General features: G+C 49.8%; 2 protein-coding genes and 1 long non-coding RNA gene across 3 annotated transcripts in view; 2 read left to right on the top strand and 1 right to left on the bottom strand.

Annotated features, from left to right (window-relative positions):
• Positions 1–348: 348 nt before the first annotated feature.
• Positions 349–3,271, bottom strand: LOC136529687 (expansin-A16-like). The gene is made up of 3 exons (XM_066522762.1): positions 2,998–3,271; positions 1,728–2,052; positions 349–1,209 (listed from the first exon to the last, which is right to left on the bottom strand). The coding sequence occupies exons 1-3, from the start codon at positions 3,143–3,145 to the stop codon at positions 900–902; spliced, it is 783 nt and encodes a 260-aa protein (XP_066378859.1). The 5' UTR covers positions 3,146–3,271; the 3' UTR covers positions 349–899.
• Positions 3,272–6,438: 3,167 nt separating this feature from the next.
• On the top strand, positions 6,439–9,823 carry LOC136529377 (G-type lectin S-receptor-like serine/threonine-protein kinase LECRK1). Its single transcript, XM_066522453.1, has 3 exons — positions 6,439–9,049; positions 9,506–9,692; positions 9,780–9,823. Exons 1-2 carry the CDS (start codon positions 6,581–6,583, stop codon positions 9,527–9,529), a joined length of 2,493 nt encoding a protein of 830 aa, XP_066378550.1. The 5' UTR covers positions 6,439–6,580; the 3' UTR covers positions 9,530–9,692; positions 9,780–9,823.
• Positions 9,824–12,143: 2,320 nt separating this feature from the next.
• The window catches only part of LOC136525275 (uncharacterized), a 41,220-nt gene continuing 39,373 nt past the window's right edge, over positions 12,144–13,990 (top strand). The window contains exons 1-2 of the long non-coding RNA XR_010776472.1: positions 12,144–12,670; positions 13,796–13,880. This is a non-coding gene — a long non-coding RNA (uncharacterized lncRNA). The remainder of the gene's footprint in view (positions 12,671–13,795; positions 13,881–13,990) is intronic.

Below are 13,990 nucleotides of genomic sequence, written 5' to 3'. Positions count from 1 at the left end.
AATGAAAATTGAACAACCTAAAATTGTTGACTCACATAAATCATTAATATGGGTAACTTAGTTTCCATTAAGAGATATAGACTATAATAATTGATGTTAGTGGATGAAATGACTCATTGATGTCAACCAAATGCACGCTAGTGGTGATAGTTGGATATAGTTGCCAGGCTCAGCGGTGGGTTTCATTTCTCTGTTTCCAAGACTGACAGGGGTTTTATTTCACTATTTTCAAGACAATACGTAGCAATTATTGTGTGCATGTTGTTATGATCCTATGTGCCATGTGAATTATGTAGCCATGCGTCATATATCTTAAATAAACATAGTCACTTTAGTAACTACAAGATATCTCATCCAAGATATTGTGATAGGACATGTTTGGCACATGATTAGATACGAGTGAAGGAAGCTTTCAGAATAGATGTATGCGGTCCCTTGTACAAGGCCAAAGCAAGGTTATATCATCGGCCATTTCATATAACTGAATGCTGGCTTTCACACTAGACATGTCAGGCTTTCACACCATAAATATCTGCAATGATGCAGTAGCAGAAACTGAATGCGGCAGGTTATATCATCGGCCATTTTCTGATAACTGAATGCCGGCTTTCACACTAAACATGTGAGCTTGATTTCACACTAGAATTATCAGTCACAACTAAGTTTCAGATAAATAAATTTCAGATTGCAAGTTTCAGATAACTAAGCTTCAGATAGCAAGTTTCAGATAATTCTAGTGCACATATTTGGACTGTCACTTTCTCGGCCATGGGCTCCAGTGCACATATTTGGACTGTCACTTTCTTATATAACAAAAAGCCTCAAATGAACCCAGCAAGAACCCACCTGTATAATTCTACTTTACATTCACCACCGGCCAGAGACTGGTTTTTGGGCGTCTACTCGGCGAGCTGCTTGCCCTCAAACGTCTGCGCGAACATCCAGTCCGCCGGCGCTACGCTGTAGGCGGTGACCGTCCTGCCCCTCCCGCCGGTGACCTCGAACGACAGCGGCTGGCCGCGGAGGTCGGCGTCGCACTGCCAGTTCTGGCCCCAGTTCCGCCCCATCGGGATCCACCCCGTCCTCGACCCCTTCACCTTCACGGCCGCCACCTCGCCGTCCGCCGCCACGTTGGTGATCAGCACCTGCAGGAAGTGGGCGCTGCCGGTGATGGTGAACCGCATGCCGCCCGCCCTGTCGCAGCTCACCCTGCACCACCACCATATTATGCCAAAAAATTCAGCTGCATTATATCGCGAAAAAAAAAAGAAAAGCTCCATTTGTTGATGGTGGTGATCGATTCATAGTGGGATGGGATGGCCTCTTCTGAAAGAGACGAACAGGTGTTCTTTTTATACAGATAGAAAAGGTGATCAGTAGGCTCAAATGGCAGGATAAGTTAATTTGGTATTCTGACATAATAAACTCATATAAAGGATACTTGCTGTGCACTCTTGCAGTAGTTGGAACACACTCATAGCACTTGTCTGGAAACGGGCAAGTGCTCATAATTAAACACGCAAGTCAGATTTGAAAACAAAAAGGAGGACCACTGACTGAAAGCCGATGTTTTCTTTTCTCTGTGCTTTCGAGAGCCTGATGCTTCCTACACCCATTAGTTAGCATTCCAAAGTGGCTTCAGACAGACCGAGCTGCGAGCAGCCCAATGATTTCTCCTAATTAAAACGAAAAATAAGGCGTGAGGCATGTAACGTGAGGCAACGTACCTTCGGAACTGCACCGGCACGATGTCGGCCTTGGCCTTGGCGACGCGGAGGAACGCGGCCTCCGACACCTCGAGGTGCTCCCGTGGGAAGTTGCACCAGCCGCCGGCCACCTCGTCGGCTAGGCCCATGTTGGCGGGGCAGAAGTCCGTCGCCGTCACCACCACCGTGGGGCTACCCCGGAGGCACCACTGGATGTGGTTGACGCACCGGAGCTCGTAGCAGCGGCCGCAGGCGCTGCCGCGGCCAAACAGCGCCGCGCTCAGCCCCGCCGTGTACCGGCCGTACCTGAAGATGTCCAGGTCGCCGTACCCGCAGGCGCCACCACATGCAGGAACCAACCACTGCATCAGGCACAGCAACAAGCAGCGTGTTTCCTTTTCCTAATAACTAATAGAATTTTCTCAATTTTGTGAGAATTGAACTGTTTCAAACGAAATTGTAGTGAAATTACTAAATCCAAATAGCCTGGACTGGATCTTTTAGGACCTGAAGTACATTCGCAATGAATGAAGTGTCTGTCAATATGTTTTTGTACAGTTTTGTTATAGAAAATTACTGTATGCAACCTCAGCTCCATGAGCAACAGGGTAACTGTAAGGAAACCTCACACTGTAGTGGTACTTAGTACTAGCTTGCGTGCCTCTCGTAATTTGTCAATGCACCCATTCAATGTGCGTCAACTACAGCTTTCTCAAAAGGCAAAGGTCACAAAACTTGAAAGCCCATTTAGCGCCGAAAATGTACTCCATAACTTGTCCTAAAAAAATAAAAGGGGTACTCCATAACCCCTTTCCTTTTGGCCGTTAAAGGATAGCAATAGCATTATAGTGCACTACCATCAACCCTTCTGAAAAAAAGGGTTTTTCTGCAGTACCTTTGTCAAATCAAGATAGTGCTTCTATCATGTATTCATGCTTGGAATGTTCAGTTCCAAGAATCACTCAATCTGAAGAAGCCAGGAAGGAAAGGGGAAGAAGTTCCATTGGTGAATCTCCCCTCTTGTAGTCGTGTGTGTGTGTGTTTTGGCGACTTTGCAGTAAGCAGCTACGCCCGGATCTGTACAACACTTGGCAATCTCCATTTCTTTGTTGGAAGAGAAGGGAAGCACTAACTACCCATCCATCGAAAATGCAGAAAGGCCGGCACCCGGCAGGGGGAAGAAGAGGAGGGGAAGAAAACCGACTCTGACGACCGAGCATCGCTGATGCTCCTCCTGATTGTATTTGTACTACGACTGCGAGGCTGAAACAAACGCAGGCACATCACATACCGTCGTTGAGAGGGTGCGACTGGAACTCCTTGACGTAGGTGGCGGTGCCGAGCCTCCAGTCCTCGTAGTCGCCATTGCCGAGCCTCACGCCGCCGCCGAAGCTGGCCGCGGAGAGAAGCAGCAAGAACAGCGGCAGGGAGCTCACCATGCCGTCCGCCCGTCCGCCCGCCTCTGTTGATCAACCAGCGGCAGGCAGGGAGCTCTCCTAGTTGAGCAAGAACAGCGGCAAGGAGGCTTTCGTTTCCTGGTGCTGTTCTTGGACTGTCTGAACTGAAATGTGCAGTGTGTTTGTTTGCTTGGCCGGTGGTGGTGGGAGTGACTCAGGGGAGGAGACCGGATGGGGGAGTCAAAGGTGACCGGCGGGTTGTGTAGGAGTAGAAGGGAAGGCGGGGCTGCTTTTGCCCGCTTCCTTTCTGCACTGGCTTTATTGGGATTTGCGGCAGTGGGGGTAGAGGCCGTCGCAGTGGCAGGCAGCAGCCGCCGCGGGGGCTGCCCTTTTGAGGACATGGCTGGCCCGGGCCGGGAGGGAGAACACGGGGCAGATGACTCGAGAGAACAATGTCTTTTGCACTGCCGCCCTCTCAAACATGCCATTTACCAAATCGGCACCTGGCTGGCTGAGTCAACTGATCCAATCCAGTTCATCGAATCGAGATTGCCTCACAAGTCACACCGATTGCAGTCAGTCATTGTGCCTGTGTGAGTTGCGTACTTCAGTGGCATTTTTTCACTTGTGTTTCAGTGGCTGTGTCGTGTGCAGCTGCAGCCAGCCTGCGGAAGCAAAGATTGAGAGAGGATGAGAGGTTGGGGCCGGGCAAGGGCCTTTATTAGGTTCGAGTGTCCTTGATCTTAGGGAGTGATTGCTGACCTCGTGCCGGTGGCAGCCTACGGACTGGCCTCTTAAAATTGGGCATCAGGGACGTGAGCCAGATACACTGCGACGAGACACGCCTGATCCGAGCGCGATCTCCGCCTGGGCCTAGCAAGGGGCAGTACCCTGCCTCACATTAGTCGCATGGTCCCGGACAGCCGGCCGGCACGTACTGGCGCAGAGATGGCCTGTTTTTTTCGAAGCAAAACAAGCTGCTATACACGGTACACCCAAGAGGCCAAGACCAACTCGAATATATAAGAACATCTCCAGCGGACACTCTAAATTTCACCCTCCATATCTCAATTTAGCTGTCCCACTCCATAAAATTTTCTCTTCATATTTCAGCACACTCTAGCAGACTAGTTAAATCTCGCTGTCCATATCCTCTTGATCTATATTTTATTTGCATATATAAATTTAAATGAATTGATACATTTTCTTCCTTGATTTTTTTAGAAGTAAATCATGCTCTGAAGTTCAAATAGCTTAGGAAAACAGTCAAATTTGAGGAATTGTAGTTTAAAATCCTTACGGCCTCGTTCGGTTGGTTGGGAACAATTCTAGCCAGAGGCTTCCTTCAATAATTTACGTAACATTGAAATGGTTCTAGCCTGAAACGACCTGGAACGGCGCTAACCGAACGGAGGCTCCGTGGTTGCGGCCTCTGGGAACGAGGATAGACGCCTGGGAGATGGCTGTTTCGCAGTGCGTGGGTTGCCGCCCGCCTGCCCATTAGGTAATGGTCTAAGATTCCAAGTCCCCTTCAATGGTCTAGCTAGAGCCTACACCACTGTCATTTGAGGTTGATCGCTTTTCCCTAATTTCTTAACTACAAAACTGAATTAGAAGTTGAATCATGATTAATTTTATGCCCAACTTTGTACTCAAATTACAGATTTAGACTTCAATCCTTATATATATATATATATATATATATATATATATATATATATATATATATATATATATATATATATATATATATATATATATATATATATATATAATCTACATGGCATGGCGAAGAGGAAAGACTTTGACATGTTATTCTTCCCGTGTTCATGTTGCACAATTCAATGAACTGATGTCAGATCTAATCAGATCAGACCAAAGTTGATAATTTCGCTACTAAAATTTAGTCCCAGTCTTGATCAAATCATGGGTCAAATGTTTGAGACAACAAGGGCATAAACTATTATTTACGCTTATTGGAACCTTTGGATTCTAGTGAGAACGTTGCCGACGCTCATTTGATCACAACGCATACGCCACAGCAAGTCTAGGCCTGGGCAAAAAATACCGAGAACCGGGCAAAAAAATATCGAGAACCGAACTAAATTTTTCTGTTCCCTATTCGATTCCTAATTCTCAGAAACCGAAATTACCGAGGTAAATTCGGTTCTTTATCTTGGGAAACCGAATTTACCGAACTATGTGAAATGTATTGAGCTTGGGTGTTGTTATATTATTGGTTGTACTATTGTAGACAATTATATTGCGTATCTATGATACTCTACTCTTATAGTCTCGTGGATTTTTATATGTATGTATTTGGCACTATTATTCTCTATGAAATCATGTCAAAATTAGCTTTTGAACCTGCTATTACATGTCTCTGCGATTAGTTCAGTATTTTTCGGTAAGTACCGAAACCGAACCGAAAATACCAAAACCAAATTTTCTCGGCACCAATTTTTGGAAGGAACCGATCGGTACCTATTTTGTGAGGAACCGAATTTTCATGGGAACCGAAGTACCGAACAGATCGGTTTGGTAATACCGAATGCCCTATCCACCAGTGCACTCTAATACCGAACGACAAACTTTTTTCTTTCCTTCCTTTTTATATTTTTGTATGGTAAATGCTACTCCTTCCATCATCCTGAAATATAAGATATTGAAATATTCAAAATTTGTCTCAAATTATAAGGTATATTAAATGAATTAGCTCTCCAAAGCATCAATTACATGTGTACATGCTATTAGTGTCAACCACTAGTTTTAACATATGGTAAGAACGTTTGTGCCATATTTTCTTTTCTAACAACCACTATAAAATTTCTCCATAAATGGTAGCTTATTTTGACTGCCGACTTGTGTGTCCCATAAGGGAAAAATAGAAGGTCGAATGTAAAGTTTCCAAGGGACATGTCAGTGCGGTACGGAATGGTAGCGGTAGCGGACTGCCGATGGCGTTGATGAAGTCTGTCGTGGAAGGAGTCGGCACGACCGCTCTTGTGGAGTACGCCAGGAAGAGCTACCGAGCTCCGCGAGGCGCGAGCGGCTGTAGCAGACGGAGACGGCCATGGCCCGTTTTTCTTTGAAGAAGGTAACAGGAGAGGTTGCCCGTTCGTGGGAGGAGCTAGGACGGAGGAGACGTGCAGTGTAGCTGATGATGAGCTGCTGAGGCAGTTGTTCCAGAAGACGCACGCCTGCACCTTGCGCCTTGACGATCCTGACATCCTCTTGCTGACCTCCCTTCGGTGCTCTCTTGGCAAAGACTTGGGCATGCACTCGACTCCGGGCGAAAACCGGCGAGACACGTCCTCTGATCCGCAACGACAGCATCCACGGCGACCGCTTCATGGCGAGTAGTCGTTACTCGTTAACCAACCCCCTGCGTCCACCCATCATCTCGATTAAAAGAGAGAACTTGTACACGGCGACACGCCAACACGACGCTTGCTCGGCAGGGACGGAGCTGCGATCATGCCGGCGTTGCCCAGCTCTCCACTCCGCCGCGCTCTGCATCTTTGCACCCTAGCGATAACCGTGCTGCTGCAACAAGCTCGATTCGTGCCGGCGGCGGCCGTGGCGCGGACCAACCTCACCGCGGGAGCCGCCCTGACGCCGCCCGGTTACATCACCTGCCCGTCCGGCGACTTCGCCTTTGGCTTCCGCGCACTCGACGCCGACCCGACCAAGTTCCTCCTCGCGACATGGTTCCGCTTCGGGGACGATGCCGCCGGCGCCGGCAGCAGCTCCATATCGTCCCAGTCCCAGCCGCAGTCCGTGGTGTGGTTCGCCAAGCAGTCGCCCTCCGGTGGCACGGCCTTCGCCACGGCGGGGTCCGTCCTCAGCGTCACGCCCGACGGCACGCTCGTGCTCACCGACGGCGGCGGCCGCAACCAAGAGCTGTGGAGGGCCTCGACGTCCAGGCTTAGGCGCGGGTCCGTCCTGGCGCTCCGAGACTCGGGCAACCTCCAGTTCCACGGCGACGGCGGCGGCGGGGACGTGCTGTGGGAGAGCTTCTGGTTCCCGACGGACACGCTCCTGCCGGGCCAGTCCTTGGCCCTGGACACCAAGTCAGAGGGGAAGCTCTTCTCCAAGCGGGCGGACACGGAGTTCACCACTGGCCGGTTCAGCATGGGCGTCCAGCCGGACGGCAATGTGGTCCTCTACGTCGACCTCCTCGAGGGCAACAACCCCGGCAACGCCTACTGGCAGGAGTACACCAACAGCCCCCATGGCAACACAACGGTCACCTTCGACGCCCAGGGCCGGCTCAACTACACCCTCACCAACGGCACCGTCTACAGCTTGATTTCGCCACCGGCGAGCTTCACCGCCGGCGTCGACTACTTCCAGTTCGTCAGGATGGACCCTGACGGCGTCGTCCGGACCTATGTCCGCCACAAGACAGGCGGCGGCAACACGTCCTGGACCAGGCTGAGTCAGTGGCCACCGGACGGCTGCAACAAGAGAACGTCCGGGTTGCAGGGCATGTGTGGCCCGGGGTCTTACTGTGTCCAGACCGACGACCGGCTCAGCTGCGTCTGCCCGAGTGGGTACAACTACACCGACGCGCAGCACCCGGACAGCGGCTGCACGCCGGTGTTCGAGCCGCAGAGCTGCGGCGGCGACAACAGCTCCGACGAGTTCACGCTCGTGGAGCTCCCGAACATCACCTGGGAGACCTCGATATACTACAAGAAATTGTCATCGGTATCGGAGGAGCAGTGCCGGGAGTACTGCCTCAGCGATTGCTTCTGCGCGGCCGCGCTGTTCCTCGGCGACGGCGTCTCCGACTGCAGGGAGGTCGCGGTGCTCACCAACGGACGGCGGGCAAACGATGTCACGATGAAGGCGTTCATCAAGGTGCGCACCGGGAGTGCCCAATCGACAAGGACAAGGACCGTACTACGCCCCTACAAAATCATCACCATCTGCTTGGCCTTGATCGTAGTGATCACCATCGGTGGCCTCCTGGCACAGCATTACCTCGGCAGGAACAGAGACAGCAAGCAGCTGCTGAGCACAAGTGTGAGAGCGTTCAGCTGGAAGGAGCTTTACCAAGCCACCAATGGCTTCGAGAAGCTGCTGGGTAAAGGGAGCTTCGGCGAGGTGTATAGAGGAACGATGAGGTCGCCGCAGCCGCACGCCATCGCGGTGAAGAAGCTCGTCGCCTCGAACGAGTACGGCGAGCAGGAGTTCACCAACGAGGTGCAGTCCATCGGGCAGATCCACCACCGGAACCTGGTCCGCATGATCGGCTACTGCAAAGAAGGCAAGCACCGGATGCTGGTGTTCGAGTTCATGCCGGGCGGGTCGCTCCGTAGCTTCCTCTTCAACCCCGAGAGGAGGCGGCCTCCGTGGCGCTGGCGCGTGGAGGCCGCGGTCGCCATCGCCCGGGGGCTCGAGTACCTTCATGACGGCTGCAGCGCCCCCATCATCCACTGTGACATCAAGCCCGAGAACATCCTAATAGACGGCCATGGCGTCCCGAGGATCACTGATTTCGGGATCTCCAAGCTGCTGGGAACCCAGCAGGTGCACACCACGGTGACCCATGTCAGAGGCACCAGGGGATACATCGCGCCCGAGTGGCTTCTCGGTGACGGGCACGTGGACACCAAGGCGGACGTCTACAGCTTCGGCGTCGTGCTGCTAGAGATGATCTGCTGCCGGAGGTGCCAGGAGCCGGTGGTGGTTGATCCACCGCGTGGCGTGGAGGACGACGAGACGGTCACCTTGTTCGGTTGGGCGGCGCAGCTGGTGGGGGAGCGGAGGACGGAGCTGATGCTGCACGGCGACGACGCTGACGTCGACAGCGCGGAGGACATGGAGAGGGTGGACTGGTTCGTGCGCGTGGCGCTCTGGTGCATCGAGCCGAACCCGCTGCTGCGACCCACCATCCACCAGGTGGTGCAGATGCTGGAGACCAGTGATCGGGCTCAGGTTCAGGCACTACGTATACCTGACCCTCCAGACTGTTACATGGAATCCTCGCCTTTAATTTCTCAGCTCAAAGACTGAATAATATTCCCTCCATCATAAAATAAATTAAATTGAATTGTTCTGAATCAAATTATTGTAAGTATGACATCAAGCAAGTGCATTATAAAAAATATATTTCAAGATATATCTAATAATGCAAATTTAGTGCCATAAACATCTGTGCACCTTTTAATAAATTCGATCGAAACTAAAAAATGTTTGACTCCAAATATCTTTATAAGTTGATTTATTTTAAGATGGAGGGAGTACACCGATCATAGTTCTTTGGTTAATTTGATTAGTCAGACTAGTTCATCAAACCATACTCCTCCACAAGGTAAAACCTTAGGAGACATAAGGATTACTAAATGAGATAACACCACTCACTGCAAATTGGTTGTCGACCTTTGACTTCAGGACCAAACATTGGAAGCTATCTAGCACATCAACAGCACCGTAAGGCTCTGTTTGGGAGAGCTCCGCTCCCTGATTCTTCAGCTTTGCTCCTTGTGTCAGAAATATTTACTCCGGCAATATGGATCAGTGTATTCACGCATAGGGAATCAAATGGATAGCACACAAGACACAGATTATACTGGTTCAAGTACGTGGTACCTTGCGTCTAGTTTGAAATAGATCTCTCTCTATTGCATACTCGGTTACAGAGGTTGTTGATGATTGGTTAACGCAGGATTAGTGACATGAACTATATAGGCCAAGCTGCTGGGAACCCAGCAGGTGCACACCACGGTCACCCATGTCAGAGGCACCAGGGGATACATCGGGCCCGAGTGGCTTCTCGGTGACGGGCACGTGGGCACCAAGGCAGACGTGTACAGCTTCGGCGTCGTGCTGCTGGAGATGATCTGCTGCCGGAGAAGCCACGAGCCGGTGGTGTCCGACAACGACGTGTCGGTGCCGCAGGGCGACAACGACGAAAAGGTCATGCTCACGCTGGTTGGGTGGGCGCCCAAAGGACAGAGATCATGCTGCAGGGTGACGGCGACGTCGACACCGTGGAGGACATGGAGAAGGTGGAGCGGTTTGCTCGCGTGGCATTTTGTGGTGCGTCGAGACGAACCCGGCGCTGCGGCCAACCATGCACAAGGTGGTGCAGATGCTGTAGACCAGTGATCGGGCTCGGTTTGGGACGCTACCTGGCACTCAGAGCTGTTATACGGAATCCTCACCGTTAATTCCTCAGCTCAGGATTCAATAATTGGAGTATGATGAGTTTTACTTACGGAAAATCTAAACTGCTAGAGCACCAACGTTTCATTGGGTTCTCTTCTCATCTCACAATTCACACCCGATTTTGTGTGATTAGATTTATTCCAAGACGTGCTAAACTGCTAACTATTTAAGCTGTGTCCTTGAAAATATTGGCGTTGGATCTTTTTTTCGGAAGGGTCAGCAGGGGAGGCCCCTACCCATAGTTTTTATATAATATAAATAAATGAATGTATGTACAAAAAACACAAGTTACAGGGCTTAAAGAGCCAAAAGGAAAAAAGGAAGACCAATTCTAGGGAAAATGATCTCTCTCCATAAATTTAGAGCTCCTCTCAACTTTTGCTTGGCCTTGATACAAACCAAGCCAAGTTCTTCTTCGAAGTTTGCCTTCCAAGGCTGTAAATTGGGGGTCTTGTTTGTTGATGGTCCTTAACCATCAAATCTAACCATCAACATGTTAGCATAATGAGCATAAAACCAACATAAAAGCAATATTTATGTTATGATTTCACTTGGTTCCACTTGTACTTGGAAGAATGTGCATGCAGGACTAAAATGGTCAAAATACATCATCATCAAACTTCTAGAAGGAATCCCACACAACAGGGGGCAGAGCACACACAAGGTGGGGTCGGGTGACCCTACCTAGCCATCGCCCGACGCCCTTTCTCCCTTGCCACGTCACCAGTCCGTGGGGAAACCAAGAAACACACTTTGGAGCACTTTAGCACGTTGGTTGGTGTCGGTTTGATCCAAGGGTCACCAAGAAGCCTCCAAAGTTTTGGATGGCCCACTGTCATAGACTCCGGACATCAACCAACCTACAACCGACTTGAAGCAACTGTCAACCGCCATCAGGAGGAGATCTAAGCCATTGGTGGGCATGACACTGCCATCCTAGGGTCGACCGACCCTAGGGGGTTGCCTGACCCCACCTGGCCAGCTCCACCACCTCTGCCACGTCTACAAGTACCCCCTACCCTCTTTTACACTATATAAAGGGGTGCTGGCGCCAAGTGAAGCAACAATTCCACGAAGAAGCAAGCAATAGCATAGTTTAGCTTAGGCAAAGCCATATATCCTTAGAATTAGAAGATAGGGAGAGAGTAATGAGAAGCTTGGAGAGGAGTTGGGTCTGTCGGCTACCTTGTCCACTTGTACCTCGGTGGATGCAGCTCTGATCGAGTGAAGTCCGGGACCGTTTATGTCAATTCTGATCTTCTGCATTAATAAAGTGTTGTTATATTACTGTTGTTTATGGGTTTCACCGCTTGGTTAGAGTGCTCTGATCTTATTTCATCAGGATCTGGATCAGCGTAGTGAGTATAGATTAAGCGTGATGCTTAGGCTATAGCTTGCTTGTGTTTACGGCTAGGCCTCCAGATAGTTAGTGGTAGGTGGCAGGTGGTGATAACCCTGTCCATCCTCCGTATTCCACCATAATAGATCTAGTTATTAGTAGGGCTAGTGGCCGTCCTTGTCTTTGTGTAATGTCCTTTCAATGTAAATGGAATTGTTTAGTCATTGCAAGTATGTTTAATTAATCTTTTGCATGCTAGTAACCATGATAATCACTTGTTCAATTGGTGCATTTTTTGCCGGTAATTAGTGAGTAACAATTTTGAGCTTTGCCGTTTTGCTTCTGCAATGCTTAGAAAAATCCCAATCTCTTCAAACGATTCACGCACCAAACCGTGGACGCCCGATAGGGCCACGTCGCCCGCTCAACCCGACAACCGTCAGTTCAGGCGAGCAAGCGACGTGGTCCGTCCGATGGTGGATCGGTTCGGGTCTCCTCACATTTCATCGTGGACCCGGAACCTCTCGAGCCTTCTCGACGCTTCGCCCCGTCCGCTCGCTCGGCGTCGATGAGCAGAGAGGCAGGCCGGCAGCGCAGGTATCCGCCGCGGGCCACCACCGTGGGCATGGTCCACCGGCAAAGCCCCTCCGATCCTCGCTCGCCCTTGCGCCCTCTCGGCTCAGCTCCGCTGCCCTCACTCTCTCTGTTCGTCGCAGCAGCAAGCGCCATGCCTGGCTCGAGTGCTTGCCGCCGTCCTTCTTTCACCCGGCGGGCACCTACCCATCGCCTTACGCCCCTCCCGCGTCCCTCTAGCCGTCCCTGCCATCGTCGCGCGGCCTTGCTGCGCCGCTCCAGCAGCACGCTCGCGCGTAACCAGCAGACCACGGCCTGCCTCACGCCGAGCTCAGGCCGGCCCCGGGAGCGCGCGGGCCCGGCGCAACTCGCCGTCCGGCCAGCCGCCGCCAACATGGCCGTCCCCGGCCGGATCGACGCAGCGACGCCGGCACCCGCATCCTGCGTATCTGCTCTGCTCTGCTAAGCGTTCATGGGTAAGTAAAAAAGAATATAAGCTTTGTCAGGGTTCCCAATGCAAATATCGTGACTCTTATAGTCTTATGAACAGTTCTTTACCGTACATTAAAGCGCGATTTGATTGAGGGAAAGTACATGGACCTAGGTGCAAAGCGTTTGTCCTATTACGTTTCTCTTTTTCTTTTATTACGTTTTAATCGGCTGAAAGTTCTAAAATCTATATAAAATCAAAGCAAAATCGCAAAATGAAAAAAACAAGCTTTGCTGAGTTTCTCACTGACTACATCTATGTAATAGATACTTCAAATATTCTACATTATCGATTTATTTGGTAGTATTGTCCAAGTAGCTCAGTGCGGCTACTACCGAGAGAGGCAGTAATAATCCTGTGGCAAATGTTAACGCTTAATGAAAAATGGCTGTTGGTGTCATATATGTTTTTGGTGACATCATGAACCAAGTTTTTTTTAATACAACAGCATTTTCCAAAGTAGTTTAATAATTATTAAAAACAATAACTTCTATTTTAATAAAGCTTAAACTTTTAAAATCAAAATATTTTAAATCGGTACCTCCGATTTAGGTGGTTTTTGCGCTCACAAAATCACAAAAAACAAACTCTACGCGATAATAATGTTTTTATTACCTCTTAAAAATATTTGTTGTATTCATGTATTTGCAAAGAAAATTAGGAATTAAGCATGCTTTTTAAAAAAAAGGCCCCAAACCGACATTGTGCTAGCAAAAGCAGAGAAGGGACGCACGTACCATGCAAAATGGCGGCCAAATTCGGTGGCCACCAAGGACGAATGCTCGCGCCATCTCAGATGTGGTAGGAGATGAACACGATTTTTAAAAATAATAAAAACCTCAAATAAATACTTATCCCACTACGCTCAGTAAATCAGTTAAGAGCCCAACTACGCTACAAGCAGCCCATACACTGGCCATACGCGGAAAGGCCGTGAGCATTTCTAGTCATTTCTACGGTTGACAAATCACTAGTTGGCGTGTGTGATCTTGGCAATTAGCAAAGAGATGTATTAGGTCATAATCAGGATATAGACCAAGATCTTTCTCGATAATTTTTTTTAATCAGTTCTCATCCATCCTCCCTCTAATCGTCATTTGGGTCCTTCAAGATCGTTGTGGACCGTAGTCGAGGTCCGGCAACCGGGTGTTGGTGGCACGCGTTCTCTTCCAACGTCTACCTCACCACTCCTACAGGTCCGGTCAGGACGTCAGGTTTGGAACAGCATTTTTTTTCTTCTAAATAGTTCTTTTTTTTTACGAAATCAGGAGGAGCAAGCCTACACCTGTTAATATAGTAAAAGAGA

Source organism: Miscanthus floridulus, chromosome 19, assembly GCF_019320115.1.
Source record: "Miscanthus floridulus cultivar M001 chromosome 19, ASM1932011v1, whole genome shotgun sequence".
Taxonomy (NCBI): domain Eukaryota; kingdom Viridiplantae; phylum Streptophyta; class Magnoliopsida; order Poales; family Poaceae; genus Miscanthus; species Miscanthus floridulus.
This window is presented reverse-complemented; position numbering and strand designations above follow the sequence as displayed.